Genomic DNA, 17,060 nt, shown 5'->3' on the forward strand with positions numbered 1-17,060 from the left:
TCTGTGTAACATCAAAACAGCTAATAGAAACAACAACCATACGAAACAGCAGCAACAGCAATCAGCAAGACAACATCCAGCAAACCCAAACAGCAACTAACAGACAGCAAAACAGCAAACCGGACCAGAGGAACTGCAACAGCAGCTTCAGCAACAACAAAGCAGAAATCTGCAACAGCAACATCAATCGCAGAAAACATCAAACGGCTAACAGGAAAAGAGCAATATTATAAATCCAGGTTTTTACAGAATGCGTTGCAAAATCAAACAAATTAATAAATGACAAAAATGTCAACAGCATGATCGCTTAATAGAACTTGCTGACCATGTTCAGTGATAATGACTTCGTCCTAGATGTTCCATTTTGCTAGCAATTCAATATTTGAACAACATAACCTATAATGGAAAAAGTAGATATACCAATAATAATTTGTAAGCAATACAAAGATGAATTTGATATATCATTTGAAAATTAAAAACAAACCTTGTAGCAAATGAATTATCCTCCAAGTTAGATGGTCAATAAGTTGCTTTACTTTTATTTTTTCTGTCAACAATTAAAACAAATACACTATCAGATTTGGTATTTAAAAAAATATAAACCCAACAAAATTATGGTAGAAAAACAACACTTACATATCAAATATTTTCAAAGACTTCTTGGTAGACAACGTTGCGGGTAGTGTTAGAAACTACTCCTTGGTCATCTAGGATTAGTATCTTCAAACCTTTTCTAGATTTAACCCTTGATAGTGCAACATATAATTGTCCATGAGTAAAGACAGGCCTTGGCAAATACAGTCCAACATGAGATAAAGACTGTCCTTGACTTTTATTTATAGTCATTGCAAAACATAAAGTAATAGGGAATTGGCTGCGCTGGAATTTGAATGGAATATCAGAATTAGATGGAGTTAAGCTCATCCTTGGAATAAAGGCTGTTTCTCCCATCGTGTTTCCGTTTAGAACAGTAGCAACAATTATATATTTAGTCAAAGCATTGGCTATCATTCGAGTGCCATTACACAACCCTGCAGCTTGGTCAATGTTTCGAATGAGCATGATAGGAACACCGACTTTTAGTTTAATCTGATGGTTTGGGATTCCAGAGCATTTGTAATCATTTAAGAATTCAGATGTAAACCATTCCGCATTGACACCCGAATCTTCATCGGACTTGCATGGAGTATCACAACTCAAGTACTCTGTTTCCTCCCCAGGAATCATAGCTAACATAAAGTTGTTTATTTCCTCTACACTTTCAAGTGTTGGTGCAAGGATTGCTCTTTCTTGGAAGAATGAATTTTTTTCCAAATTCATCAAAAGTTTGGGATATGAAAAATTTACTATTTCAAGTATTGGATCCTTACACGGTTCAATAAGAAGATCTGAAGGAATCTCAATGAGTGATTCGGCTTCATCAATGGTTGTAACTGTTCCGTCTCCCACTTGAAGCAACCAATCAGCAAACTCTTTAATTTCTGCTGCTGAAGAAGATGAATTAGCATTCTGCAATCTCATATTAACAGTCAATTTCATTACCTTGCAATGCTTCCATAGATATGAAGAATTGATAGCAGAACCCACAATCTCTGAACGGCTTCCTTTGGAAATAACTGGGAGTATTTGTCTAAAGTCGCCTCCTAGTACCACAACTTTTCCTCCGAATGGAATGTCATGACCATAAGTAGATCTAGTTTTCACAATGTCATTTAGAGATCTGTCCAGAGCTTCAAAGCAATGTTTGTTCAACATAGGTGCCTCATCCCAAATAATTAGGCTTGCTTTTTTCAATAATTCAGCTTTTGGGGAACCTTGACGGAGATTACATGTTGATATCTCATTTATTGAAATAGGAATAGAGAACCTGGAATGAGCAGTTCTACCTCCGGGTAACAACAACGATGCAATTCCGCTGGATGCGACATTTAACACAATAAGGCCCCTTGAACGCAAAGCAGCAGATAAGGTGTTCCAAACATATGTTTTTCCAGTTCCTCCAAAACCATATAGGAAAAAGAATCCCCCATTATCAGATAATACAGCATTCAAAACATTTTTATAAACTTCCTCTTGCTCTGAAGTAAGGCAACAAACCAATTCTTAATGAATCTGAAGCATTTGATCTTTGTTGTAATTCAACTCATCTGCAACGAATCTATTTTCAAAATTATGTGCTTCAGTAAATTTAGGATATGGCAAACATGGAAATTCCTTCAGTGACCTTCCATTTCCTTGAAGAATTTTTTCAACCTCTATCAAACATAGGCTCTTTAATTCTCCATCATCTATATGCAGATCTGAATGAAAGCACAAATATAATAGTTAATTTCGATTTCATTATCAAGACAAAATGGGGAAAGTTTAATAAGTCGGTTCATTACCAAGACATATTGATTAATTTAATTATGGAATATTTACTATTCGTGTATTAGTATTAATTTACTGAAGCATGTTAGAATCAATTATGATTGTTTTAAAAAAATAGAATAAACATAAATGTAAACATTGAGCAGTGTCTTAAGTAAATTAAAAAGGATTGAATACCTGGAATGTTGAGAGTTTTCCTTCTGTCGTATAAAATGCCATCACATAAAAGAGACCAAGACTTTCTCCAAACTTCCTGTGGCCTAGAAATCATGTTTGTCATCAACATTCTAGAAAAAAGTTTCCTTAGCTGAGTTCCAGATCCAAGTTCGCTTGAAATTGAAATTCCATCAACATACTCGCGGTCATCCTCCAACAATCCCATTGCTTCGCATGCATCATGGAAAGTGGGATAAACCACACCCTTATCAGTTCTTATGCTTTTAAAACTGTCACAACCTCTTTGTTGTGTTAGTAAAACACGCATATAGTAGTTTTCTCCCATTCCTGGAGCAATAAACTGCAACCGACCAAGAGAAAAGCCTTTTTTCCTAGGAACCCATTTTGTTGTTTTTTTGTTGTAAACAAACACAGAAGGAAATTCTGCATACGTGAGATTTCTCCCCTCCTGGTACTTCTTGTTGGCATCCATCCAAGCTAAGAATTGTGTGCCCTTATTAGTTGATTGTTCCATCACAACTTCTAAATCGTCATTCTCCTTGAATAAAACACTTTGTTGGTTTGGAAGATGAAATCCCAATCGCAACACTGGAGGCCATCTGTTATGAATATCATATTTGAATGTTCTCCATGCGGCTTCACATGGTGTAAGGTACCTGCATTTTGATTTTTGAGAAGAACAATATATTAGGCCAAAAAAAGGCCTAATCTAAATATAATAATAAAAAGTTTGCAAACTTTGATATTGAAATTTCGTAATATTTATTGGTAAAATCAAAATAATGTTAAGAATCTAATAATATATAATACAATACTAAATTATGAAATGAAAATTACCTGCAATCGTAATACTGTTTGATTTCATCATGTTGTTCAGATTTGTTAGTTTTGGTACTATCATTGGATATCTGAATGTTGACTCTATCTGGTCCTTTGTTAATATACTTGAATAGATATTTGATAGCATTTGACTTATTGCAGTACTCAACATTGATGTGTCCTTGATATCGCATAAGCAGGCGGGGATTATAAGGCACAACAAATCCATTATCAAGAGGAACTCCTTTTTTGTAAACTGTTATCCCAATTCTTCTTCTTTTATAAATGAGATATCCATCATCATCAACTGTGGTGCAATTCTGGAATTTTTTTGGAAAGTGTTTAGAACATTTTCCATCAGCCATGCAAACAGACTTCGGGTCAACTACCCCACATGGACCATGCATCATATATGATGAAACCGCCTTGTATAAATTAGGATAAACATCAGGATCAGGAAGCTCTGCAGCAACATGTTTGTCTATATCATCACTTGTTTTAATTTTATGCTGCGGTTGAAGCCACAAAAGTATGTGTGCGTGAGGTAAGCCTCGCTTTTGAAATTCTACCGTATACATTCCTGCCATAAAAGAATAAAGTTGAACTTTCAAATAAATGAATAAACGAAGTAGATTAATAAATTCTAAATAAGTAATAATTGATATTACCTGCATCAACCTTTCCGAATATCTTTCCTTTTCTTAAATCGGACATAAGGTTGTCAAGCTTCATCTTGAAAACACGGACACAAATATCTGGTCTATCTTCTGCCTTTAAATTTCTATGACGGACAAACCTCTGTATCTCACCCCATCCAGAATTGCAAGTAGCAGTTATAAATAAATCTGGGTAACCGAACTTCTTGCAAATAGCCATTGCATCTTGACAATTATTGAACATATAGCGGCGACCCCCAGTAAAAGAAGGCGGTAAGATAATTCGCTTACCAACTGATGAGGGATCAGTTTCTCCATTGTCTATTGCCTCTGCTACACCATTTAAATAATCAGCTCTGATTGTTCGTTGGTTATTCCTTATATAAGAAAGTTGGTTGGCTTCAATCATAGTATAAGTGTCTACCACAAATTGTTGAAACAATCTTCTTGAATTCAAAAGTGCTCCAAACTCATTAATTCTAGTTTGGAGACGAAATGTGATGAATTGCCTCAAAGAAACAGTGTGTATTTTATAAGTACCCAGGTTCCTGAATAGATCACTAATAGGTGATAAGACTTTTCAAACTTTGAGTGATAACTGTTTGCAACTTCAATCTTGAACAAATATGTTTTGTCAATCAAATTCAAGATTTCCGTGGGAATTGTGAGAGGATCAGAACCCTGAAATAATCAACAGATATATTATTGTCGTTAGTTAGCTATATTTGTAATTGCAGATGAATGCTATGTCATTTAACTTAAATTCATACATAAGTTTCAAGCAAATCTGAACATGACTTGTTCAGCAGTGCAGACGCCTCCTGATCAAATAACGCAAAGGTAGCAGTGTCTTTTGAATCCATAACCCTTAGTTGAATTCTAAACTTGTGAGTTGGGGAAACGACGTGACGGTTACATGTATCACAAAAATACATGCCATCGGCAGGATACACTTTCTTGCTACACTTGCACGCAGGGTAATGCCAGACCATACCCTCTGCAATATACTTAACAGTACCAAGTACAACACAAAATTATTTATGTAAAAAAAAATAGCATTAATAAATAACTGTAACATATGTTAGTAGGACGAACATAAATAATATTGTGGAGTTATGAAGTAAACAATATACTTCAGCGAGATCTTTGAGTTGCTCGATGGTTTTCCCATCACTCTTTTTCAGAAAATCTTCTTCTAGGGATATTTTTTTTGAACTGTCTTGAAGCGGGCTAATGATGTGTGCTGCAGGATCATTTGACTCCAGAAACCTAGGGATTATACATACATATGATTAATTAAAATAACTGTCCGGAATATCATTAAAAATTTGCATATTATCTTTTTGGAAATAATGCAAGATTTTATCCTGCACTGCTATTCATTGGCTATTGCAAAACAGATCAAATTAATTGATTTTATTTTATTTTAGGAATTAATTCCATAATTGTTCACATTAAAACTTCCATTATAAATTTCCAAAAGTCAATCATGGCCAGATTTACATAATTCTTAAAAGGTGGAGTATATTTTTCCCTTAGATTTATGATTTTTTAATTGTGCCATGGTCAGCCATGATTAAAAAACGTTTGTCAACCCCCAAAATTACGTATATTCCAAATTATGTTTTACATTAAATATGATTTAATGTCAAAATAAATTTCTTTTTTGAATTTATGACTCATATTTAATATAATTCTGACCATTTAAAAATCCATACCCAGTTTATTTCAAAATAGTATTTCCTATGATAATTGGAGATAACACTTAATTATATCTTGTGATAATTTAACTATAAAAAAAATTTATTAAAATAAATCAACAATATTTGTGATAACTATTTCAGAATACAATTTACCTAGCACGGAGAGGGGCAGCTTCTTGAATCTGAGGATTAAAAAGAACCCTAGTAGCACCATAAACGTTTTGAATGCTATTCTTACCTGTAAAAAAGTAATTAAAATTAAAAATAAACCACGGTTAAATAATTCAAATCTTAGAAAAATATACAAAAATAATTAATACCTTTGAATGGCTTGATCTTACAACACTGTACAACCACGACAGCATTGGTTGCATCAACTGATGAAAGATAACCAATGACCTCAGAAACATATTTCCCAAAAAAAGCACATTCAACACGAACCCTAAACAAACAAAAAAAATTAATCATTTAACTTTCATAATGGTAAAATTAGGATCGTTCTTTTGAATAAATAAAGAACATGAGATGTACCCATCTTGATCAAGTTCTATTGTTATCCTCTTTTGTTTAGTACCATCTTTTTGGAACTCTTGTTCTCCACTTGCGCCCGTCAGAATACCAATTACATCTGGTGGAAAATAGTATTAAAAAATTGTAAGAGATATTAAATACTTTTTTTGAAAAGATCAAGATGCTCCAGAAGAGTAAATACCTATAAGGAATGATGTATCCAGGTCCTTATACATAATGTCAGCAAGTGGAACGAAAGAGTACGGCGTTATGTTGATAGCCTTATTAGGTAGTAGTCGTACAGAAGTCTGAATATCAAAGTTGATCTTGAATGGATGATCGGTCGGGCGAAAATCACGTCCGCTCTCGCCCACACCAAAGTAGGAAATCTGGTAAACTTTTCCCTCAGTTAGCGAAGACTGGAATCGATATATCAAAGTCTTCCTAACAGTAGCATGTATCTTGCACCCCTGACATTTTAAAAATGAAGAAACTAAGCAATTTAGGAATGTATAAGAAAAATAAGGGGAAAACGTTTACATAATAAAAAAATTGTATATCTTGTCATCTATCAGTATCATGTCCATTGAAAATGGTAGCTTTGAGCCATATAGGCTCGGACTAAGCCATAGATGACTGACTTTGACAACAATTGTTGAAGTTTCTTTGGAGGCATCCACCTTTGCCGGATCGTCAATCCTTGAAGCCATCAAAAAGGAGGTTAAGTTGAAATATGCAAGGAATGATGGAAAATGCTGGGAATGATGGAGGAGAAATGTCACATGAGGGGTGTATATATAGTCTGAATGAAGGGTTTGTGAAATTAAATTATTTCCCTATAATTGATGAGTATTAATCTTCGGTCAAGGAATGTCCAAAAATACAATGGTATGTGGCGAATCTGGCCATGATTCCCACGTTGTACTATAAAATTAGACCATATCTGCCCCAATATGGTCTGAATGGAATTGACCATATACATACATTTACATGATTGCAAAAATTACTACTTTGTTGACAAAGGAAATTAACGATTGATTGCAAAACTTATTTTAGGTAATTTAATGGTCCGAATGGAATTGACCAAATACATTTACATGATTGCCAAAATTACTATATGAAATTATATAGGCCGAATTGAATTGTCCGGTCACGCATTTATTACAAAATCAATAGTAACGTAAAGATGGGGGTAATTGCTTCTTTTACCGTGTATATAGCTTTTGAATGTTAAATCAATAGTAACGTAAAAATGGGGAGAGTCAAAACATCTTCAGTTTTTGAATGTTAAATAATATGGGCCAAATTGAATTGTGTGTATATGGGCCGAATTGAATTTTTGTGTATCTTTGAATTTAATGTTTTTATTTTTTGAATTTGTTTTATGGCTATATTAAATGAGTGTATTAATGTGTGAATTATTAAATGAGTGCATTAAAAGCGCGAAATGTTCTTTGGCTGTGACATTTGTCAGCCAGAGAAATGGGTTTGAGGGGAGTGATTATTAGAATGACATGTGTACTAAAGTAGTGAATAATGATTTTGTTTTATAAAGTATATAGATACTAAATATTATATGAAAAAAGTATATGTAATATACTATTAAAATCTTGACTTAATTCCAGTTTGGGTCCTTGATGTTTCACAAAGGAGCGGTCTGCTTCCCCTGTGTTTAAAATGTGCGATCAAACTCCCTCATGTTTCTAAAACGGTTGATTGAAGCCCTTCCGTCCATTTCTGTCAGTTGACCAAACGGAGATGCTGACGTGTCACTTATTTAATTCATAAAATATAGGCTACTAATTAGTGACAGAAATAATCCGTCACAAAACCTTTAGCCAAAATTAATTATTTATTTTTACTTTTCTCATTTTGACAAAAAAAAATTCTCATCCCTATTTTTCCATTCCAGAAACCAGAGCTTCTCCTTCCTCTCAAAAAAGTAAAAACCCTAACACCTCCTCTACCAATCCAGCGCCGCCGCCGCCTCCTCTCCTTCCTTTTCTCGCCGCAGCCACCTCCTCTCTTCCCAATCCACACCACAATCATCTCCTCTCTTCCCAATCCACACCTCAATCATCTCTTCTCTACCCCAACCACGATCCTCTCCTCTTCCCTCTCCACTCTCCACCCAAATTTTTTCCAATCTTTCTTCTTCCTCACACATTTCAGAATTTGGTGGCGCCGGGAACATAGAGCGTGTGAGAAGGCGACGTGGCAGTGAAATAGTGCTTCATGAGGGAGGGTGAAGGAGGTCGCGGCGGTCGTACCATGGGGGTGGGTCTATTGGTGCTTTATTTATTTTCAGGCTCTGACTGCGATTTCCCCTTTCAATTTTTTTTTCCTCCGCTGCTCCCATCGCTGTTTGGCTAATTTGATCTTCATCAACGGCTTTCTTTGTTATTTTCTTCATTGAATTCAGATTATTTCTTCTTTTGTAATAATTCTAATTTGATCTTATTAGTTTTCTATGGATTTATTTCCGTTTTGTTCAGTCCCTTGATTCTGATTTTTTTTTTTTTAATTTTCATTCTGTTGGGTGGGTGGGTATTGTATGGAAGGCTTAGTCAAAATCTGGATTTGAGTTCATCTCTGGATTCAATTTCCTTCCCTGATATTCACATGTTTGAACAATTTCCTAGGATTTTTCTGAGAGAGATTAGGGTCGGCTTGATTGAGAAGATGTGAGGAAGGAGAAAGATGGAACAAATTTGTGGAAGAAAAAAAAAAGTTATTGGCTGAAGGGTTTTGTGACGGATTATTTCCGTCACCAATTAGTAGTTTATATTTTATGAATTAAATAAGTGACACGTCAGTATTTCCGTTTGGTCAACTGACGGAAATGGACGGAAGGGCTTCAATCAACCATTTTAGAAACATGAGGGAGTTTGACCGCACATTTTAAACACAGGGGATGCAGACCGCACAATTGTAAAATATCAGGGGCTCAAACTGGAATTAAGCCTAAAATCTTCTACAATTTTGAGGGGGCCATGCCCCCTATGTCCCTTCATAGTTTCGCCCCTGATCCCGCTAATGCAGTTTGGTTTGAAAAAAAAAACTATGATCAATTAATTGAATCAATTTTTTAGAGAAAATTTTTCAATTGTGTATTATTGATTTTACTAATTCAGTGATTGAGATTTCCCATCATTCATGTTTATTGACTTTCCTTGTTTATTCAAAAAGCACAATGTCAATAATCAATTCAAATTTGAACTTGTTTCTTTTTAACTAAACTCTCGAGTCTCTCCTTCCACGTTTTCTTTCTTAAAACATGGAACTTATGCTTCAAATCCAGTGTTAACGAACGGGATTAATGAGAAAACATAGATTGAATATTCATATATATGATGTCAAGCTGCGCGTGCCTCTGATATTGATTGATGTCACTTATCAGCAATATTAATCAATCTTGTATTTCTCAATCGATGTGGATAGCATAGGTATGACTCATATTAATCGGCCCTTGTACCTTGTACTCTCTTATAAATTTTGAACTAAACTTGCTTCATTAATCATCTTCATCGCACATTATATATATCGATCACTCCCCAATCAAAACCAAAGCAGCAGAAGAACTATTTAGTATATTCTGTTTTTTCTGGTCGAGAAGATGAAAAACTCAAACAATACAAGTGATTCACCAAAACTTGATCGCAAAACTATTGAAAAGAACCGCAGAATTCACATGAAAGCCCTATGCTTCAAGCTTATGTCTTCTATTCCTGCTTCCAAGTACCTCAAACCTACTAAGGTATGAACATAATAGATTGCTCGTCACATATATATATAATGCATATTTGAAAATTCTTGTACAATTGATTCTCAAGTCAGATCAGAGTCTGTTCTTGAAGAAGTTTCTATGAGTACATTCAGAATTGATTCAAGCTGATCCAAACATGCTAATTAAACACTCTCTTTGCTAATCACATTTTAATTAATGCCACAGTTCATTTAATTAAGGTTAGTTAATTAAATGAATGAAAATTTCAGGACATGCTAGCGCAGCAGGACCAATTGGATCTAGCAGCCGGGTATATAAAGCATATGAGAGAAAAAATAGACAAATTGAAGGGGAAGAAGGAGCAAGCCATGAGCATGATGAGTTCAAGTCGAAGCAATGATGGATTTTTCAACATTAGCACAAAATTGCCCCTGCTTGAGATAAGAGACTTGGGTTCAGCCATTGAAGTGATGTTGATAACTGGGTTGAACAAGAACTTCATGCTCTACCAAGTCATTTGTGTACTTGAGGAAGAAGGGGTTGAAGTTGTCACTGCAAACTTCTCTACTATTTCTGACAAGATTTTTTACACCATTCATGCTAAGGTACAACAATTTATCTTATAGTACAGAAATAAATTAAAATTGTGGAAAAATCCTTCCAACAAAAAAAAATAAGAAAATTGTCAGCTTCTGTTTTTACATATTACGGCTGTTTTGACCACCCCTAATGTATGTAATCGCCCCCACCATCGGGTTCAAAACACCACAAAGTAATATCCATGCTGCTTTTTCACTTACAAAAAACGTTGGTTAAAACTACCATAATATTAAGGCTATGTTTGGCATGCCATTTCAGCTAGGTTATAGCTTATTTGACTAGCTTAAAGCTTATTTGACTAGTTTAAAAGCTCTTCAAAAGTGTTTGGTGAAGGAGCTTATTTTAGTAGCTTAAAGCTTTAAGCTATAAGCTATCTCAGGTAGCTTATAGCTTAAAGCTTATAGCTTATTAAATTTATTCTCATTTTTATCCTTATTATTTTATTAAAATTCTACCATTACCCTTATATATTTATAAAAACACTAAACTTATTTTCCCCTCACACTTATGTATGCAGTTTCCGCCACCATTCCCGCCACACCGCTGCGCACCACAAGTATTATAAATATTATATTAATAAAATAAATATTATATTTTTTAAGATGATATATAACTGTAGCTAATAAAAATATTTAAAGTGATAATAATTTTAATATTAATATCATATTGGTATTAATGTGAAAATAAAGTAATGTTAAATATAAAAATAATTATACAAGTATGTCCTTTTATGTCATTTTACAATTTCAGCTTGTTTAACAGCTAGTTCTACCAAACACTTTTGTTTCAATCACGTAGCTTTTCAGCTTTCAGCTATCAGCTTTCAGCTAGCTTATCAGCTTTCAGCTATCAGCTAGCTTATAAGCTTTCAGCTAGCTTTTCAGCTTTCAACTAGCTTATCAGCTAAACATGCCAAACATAGCCTAAGTATAAAGCAGCGGTTTTAACTGCCAAATATAATTTTTTTCTTAATTGACCTTGACGTTAATTACAACAATTCGAACATTTTATATATTTTTATCGACGTAAATTAAAGAGTTTGTTTTTATAATGTCCCTTGATTCTATCCCTTGTAATTTTTTGAGCTTGAGTTATAACTATGTGTAACAAATATTGTAACTATTATAACCTTTCGTATGAGTTACAAACCTTATTACACATAATTACAACCAAAAGTTATAAGTAATGTAACTCCTTGTAAATGGTCTAGCTAGCTATTGTTATAAGAGGGTGAAGATTGATCAAAGAATGTCTCTTCTCACAACTTGTTATTTGCTTCCATCAGGTTAAAATATCAAGACTTGGTGTTGAGCCCACCAGGGTATATCAGAGGCTTCAGGAGTTGATTTCACCAATAGAAAGTTAGGAGTGCATAACATGAAGACATGCAACATAGCCACAATATCACAACCTTGCTAGCTGCAATAGAACTAATATATTTTTTTTTGAAAGCTGAAAGCATATATTAATAGAAAGGTAACATGAGACAGAAGCTCATGCGGAGAACAGCAAAAGCCAAGGCAACCGTGGCAGCCAAGGCAAAAGGAAAACAAAAGAGAAAACAAAAACAGAAGAAGCTAAAACAGATACAGAAACAGAAGAGAAACCAAAGATAAAGGCACTAATCAAAGGCTCCAGAGGCGCACAGTGGGAGAACACATGAGCCCTACCACTCAGAAAAAATGACAGAGGAACCAGCCAGCAGAAGAAATAACGACCCAAAGCTCCACAACAATCCATAAGCAAGTCCAGAAGCCGCAGCTAGCTGGGATCAATAGGCGAAGGGGGGGTGACGGGATTCATACCAGAACCTCCCAAAGCGGATTAATCCTATCACAGCCCATCTTTGCTAATTCATCAGCTATCCCGTTTGATTCTCTGAAAATGTGACACACACCAACACAGCCCACTTCTCTTTGGAGCCAATCAATAGCATTCAGTTCATTTAAAAGGGCCAAGGGTCGATTAGATTTGCAATTAACCCAACCCACAGCCAGAGAGGAATCGCTTTCAACAAGTAACCGAGAGAACCCAAATTCCTTTGCAAAGGCCAGGGCCAAGTGAATGGCTTTAACTTCAGCCTGATAGGCCCATAATATGCCCGTGGACTTGGAGAACCTGCCAAGAATGACCCCATCCGCGTTCCTCAGAATACCTCCCACCCCACTAGTCCCCGGGGAGCCTCTAGCCGAACCATCTACATTGAACTTAAGGATGTTATTATTGGGGGGGACCCAAACAGAGGATCTTACCTTCTGAGCTTTGACCTTGAATTTTAAATGGATGAAGTTTTGGAGGAAATCAGTAGGAGAGTAGGGGCATTCTTTCCACCATGATTTAGTCCACCACATGATTCTCATCAAGTGTAGGTCCCAAGTGGCCTCAAACACGAACACTTTGTTGTTGAAGACCAAGTCGTTCCGGGCAAGCCAAATGGACCAACATACAGCACATGGAACCAGCTCCCACAAAGACTTATCAGAATTTACACGAAGAAAAGGCCATTCCTTGAACAAATCGCCTACCGATTTCGGAGCGCACCACAGGATCCCTTCCCTCTCCATTATAGCCGACCAGAATCTCCAAGGAATCTCGCACCCAATCATCAAATGGCTAACAGATTCAGAGTAAAGACCGCAGAGGTCGCAAAGTCCTCCGTTTTCAATCAGCATCCCCCTCTTCACAAGGTTCTCCTTCACCGCTACTCGATTCTCAATCAATTGCCACACAAATATAATATATGCATCTCAAAATTAAGTTTGCTGTAGTTTTGTTGGCATCATATGGTGTTTACAAGTTTTACAGCTAAATTTTATTTTTTTGAAAAGCAGTTTTACAGCTGAATTTGATATTGCATCTTACTTATTCGAAAATCAAAATCAGAGAGGGACATAGTTTGGGACCACAAGTTGCAAATGCGAAGAATATTGACCACTTAGATATATATTCACAAAATGGAAGAGAAGAGGGCTAGAGGAACATATCAAATATTAATAAGGTGTTTTGATTGGTGGTGACACATAAATTAAAGCACGGTAACTACAATTAAAATTCCAAAATTAATTATGAGGTTCACAAATAACCAAACACGCTAAAAGGCCTCAAAACTTTATAGGAAGTACTTTGTCATTCATAAGTATTATCTGCCTCAAACAAGATGTGATAGGCTGATAATATTAGATGGATAACTTTTCGAAAATAAATAAATAAATTGGATGGATAACTAATGTCTCGTCTTTTTTATTAACTATGTTCAGTTACTTTTCTATTCTAGAATAATTAATATTCTAAGTATCAATATAATGTCGTCATTTCTATGGCTCTCCCTAATTTAAGTTTTACCCTAAATATAAATATAAATTGTAATGTTTTCTATTGAATGAGATCGATGCCCAGAAGATTTCTAAAGCTCTGGATTGAATCTGATTCTGATGGAGCTATTCGAGCTATTAATGATCAGACTCTTCACAATTCTTATATAGCTCCCCTTGTTCAAAAGATCAGGAGTCTTATTCCTTTGTTTTCTTTTGTTTATTTTAGTCATGTGTATAGGTCATAGGGATGCTAATAAGGTGGCTCACACTATAGCTAAGTATTTAGGGTCTTTGGATGATGATGTTTGGGTTGGGGAATTATCTTTTGTTTTTTAACTCTTGTATTTGGTGGGATATTTTGGCCTTTCAATTTCAATGATATATCTTTTTCCGTAAAAAAAAAAAAATTACCCAGAAGATTTCTCTCCATTTGTTTCTTTATTTTTACGTAATCAACTTTCTAACTAATCTTCGTATATCAGAAATTGATTCTTATTAAATATCTCCATGCCTTCCCAACCGCTCTCGATTCATAATTCAAATTTATTTTCTGCCATTGCTTGGAAATTCTCCTCCATGGCAATGCACAAAGCAGATCTCGATTCCACAAGTGAAGGTGTTTGCTGCAGCATTATCTGACCAAGAGAAGTTGCGCAGTCAAGTGTCCATATGATTTTGGCAGCACAAACTAAAGGTAAAAAATCATGGTTGAAATATAGAAGCAAAATTTATGAGAAGTTGCTTTTGTTCATGGTCCGTGCCGACCATAATTTTAACTTTACCACAATTTTCAAATGAGCTTTCAAACATACATTTAATGGATCACACCTTTTACCTCTTCTACAAACACATATTGATTGACCCTTATTTATGTTTGTAACGACAAAGTTATAGTCCATTTACTAAAGAAACTGAATAGGGAAAATCCATATATTACAGTTTTTTTTTCTCTTTCCTCTTATTTTGAGAAAAAGACATTGTACCAAACTACCAATAGCTAGTGTTAATTTTTTTTTGACAGCCAAAAGAATGACTTTCTTTTATTAATAAAAGTTGTTCTTTTTGCTGTAAAAAAAAAAGCTAGTGTTAATTTTTTTTTTACTTTCTAAACCAATCAAATTTTAAAAATGTTAGAAAAATTATAATTTATTTAATTTAACTGATTGATTTGACACATATTTAAAATATAATTGGTTTAATGTATAAAAAATGTCAGTACACATGCATCAAAATTAAACTCCAATTGACTAAAAAAATACTTTTTTAAAGAGGTTATTTGAATTACTCATGAACATATATTAATTATTTTACTACATTAATGAGTTAATAGAGTTATTTATAAAAAATAAGATAAAATATATAAAAGCTTACCTCAGGTCCGTGTAGGATGAGGTTTTAGACAACCTCTTTGTGAATGAAAATTAATTATATATACCCTTTTTTACTCGTTCTTAAAAAGAAATAAATCAATAAACAAAATTTTGTCATATATTACATGTCCTTTCCCTTACCCATCCTGCATTGATCAAATGTTATCTTAGAATAGAGGTAAAATGAAGAATATATTATGCGGCAGCTATTAACGGTTGGCTAAAACCACAGCAGAACGATCCCCAACAGGCAAACACTTTTAATTGTGGTGTTCAACACATATTTTGTGGCAGTTTCAAACCATTTCAGATTATCCACCATAATAATAGTTACTAAATTTCTGGTAGCTAGTGCACCTTTTGTTGCGACTTTATAATGTGTCCAATAATGCATGGAGAACAAAATCCAAACGTAAAATACGATTAGGATACTGAGAGCCAGCATGCATGAATCCCCGATGACCAGGTTCAAAGAAATAGCTAATTAAGGAACATGCAATACGAAAACTGGCACACGAGAGGTCAAATACTTGTTTCCTATAGTCAAATCACATCGCTTTCTACATGTTTGAAGACTGAAGTAACTTAAAATATGAACAGTGTAACCAATAAATTAAGAAGTTAAAGAAATGATTGCAAGTGAATATATATATTTTTAACTCTAGGGACGTATTTGCTATTTTAAATTTTAATTTCACTTTTAATCATCAAATACTTTTTTTATAATTTCTTTTAATGGAATTTTTCAAATTGTCTAGTTGTATTATATTTATTTTTATCATAGTTTATCTTATTTTATAATTATATGCAGCTCCTAATTTAAATTTTAATTCAAAGCAATAATATAAAATTTTGGAAGTTTCTGACTGTAATGCATAGGCAGTAGTAATGAATTAGGGAAAAGATTGAAGTGAGCAAATGAAGTACGTCGTTTTAGAATGTTGTTCTAATGATTATGTGATGTGGTAATACAAGTCTAACTTTTTTTCCTGAACAAATACAAGCTAGTCTAACTTGTTACGTGGTAAAAAGGAGGTTTAATAGATTTTGATGTGGCTGGCTACTTCTTATATATAGGGAGAAGATTGATCTCGAAGCCTTCTTATATTCTTTTTTTGCTTTTGGTGATACACATTTAAAATCTAAAATAAGTTTGAAACAAGGTTGAGGAAGGAGTTGAGTTTTTTGAAGAGTCAATTGAGAATCTAAATCTAAAATTGGTGACAGGAAAATTTAGAACAAGGTTGGTGACATTTTTAGATCAGCGAAGGAAAAGTGCAACACGGCTGCATGAGAGAGACTAGGGAAGATATTCATTGCTTTTTACTGCACATATCATGCACAAAGACCAAATGAATGAATGATCACGAATTTTGCATTTTGGATATTGCAATCCATTGCAATTTTCCATGTGATTCGTTTATTGTGGCTTATATATATATATATATATATATATATATATATATGCGATGAAAATTATACATATATATATATATAACATTAATTAGATTCTTAAAGGTAAGGAGATCCAAATTTTAACTTTCAATATATAGATTTTTCACAATCTATTTTAGGTGCTTGGTCTTCATGTTCATGGTACGTAAAATGGTCTTTCATGCAATGAGTCGTAGTAAAAAAAAAACAATATTTTTTTCTGAGTTAAATATTTTTTACTGTTTGATTAACCAATTCATACCGGCCGTAGTTAGTGAAACTCCACATTCACTGAGTTAAATATTTTTTTCTGTTTGATTTTGATAAGAAAAAATATTTTTAGAGTTGTAATAAGTAACTCTATAGTATTTTTCTGGTTT

The 17,060-nt window shown here is 34.1% G+C and overlaps 1 protein-coding gene and 1 pseudogene across 1 annotated transcript; one reads left to right on the top strand and one right to left on the bottom strand.

Moving 5' to 3' along the window:
* Positions 1 to 639: 639 nt before the first annotated feature.
* Positions 640 to 8,402, bottom strand: LOC130712984 (uncharacterized; annotated as a pseudogene).
* A 1,307-nt stretch (positions 8,403 to 9,709) lies between these two features.
* LOC130713720 (transcription factor bHLH162-like) lies at positions 9,710 to 11,995 on the top strand. Its single transcript, XM_057563517.1, has 3 exons — positions 9,710 to 9,992; positions 10,232 to 10,567; positions 11,848 to 11,995. Exons 1-3 carry the CDS (start codon positions 9,852 to 9,854, stop codon positions 11,926 to 11,928), a joined length of 558 nt encoding a protein of 185 aa, XP_057419500.1. The 5' UTR covers positions 9,710 to 9,851; the 3' UTR covers positions 11,929 to 11,995.
* Positions 11,996 to 17,060: the final 5,065 nt, after the last annotated feature.

This window comes from Lotus japonicus, chromosome 4 (genome assembly GCF_012489685.1).
Source record: "Lotus japonicus ecotype B-129 chromosome 4, LjGifu_v1.2".
NCBI lineage: Eukaryota > Viridiplantae > Streptophyta > Magnoliopsida > Fabales > Fabaceae > Lotus > Lotus japonicus.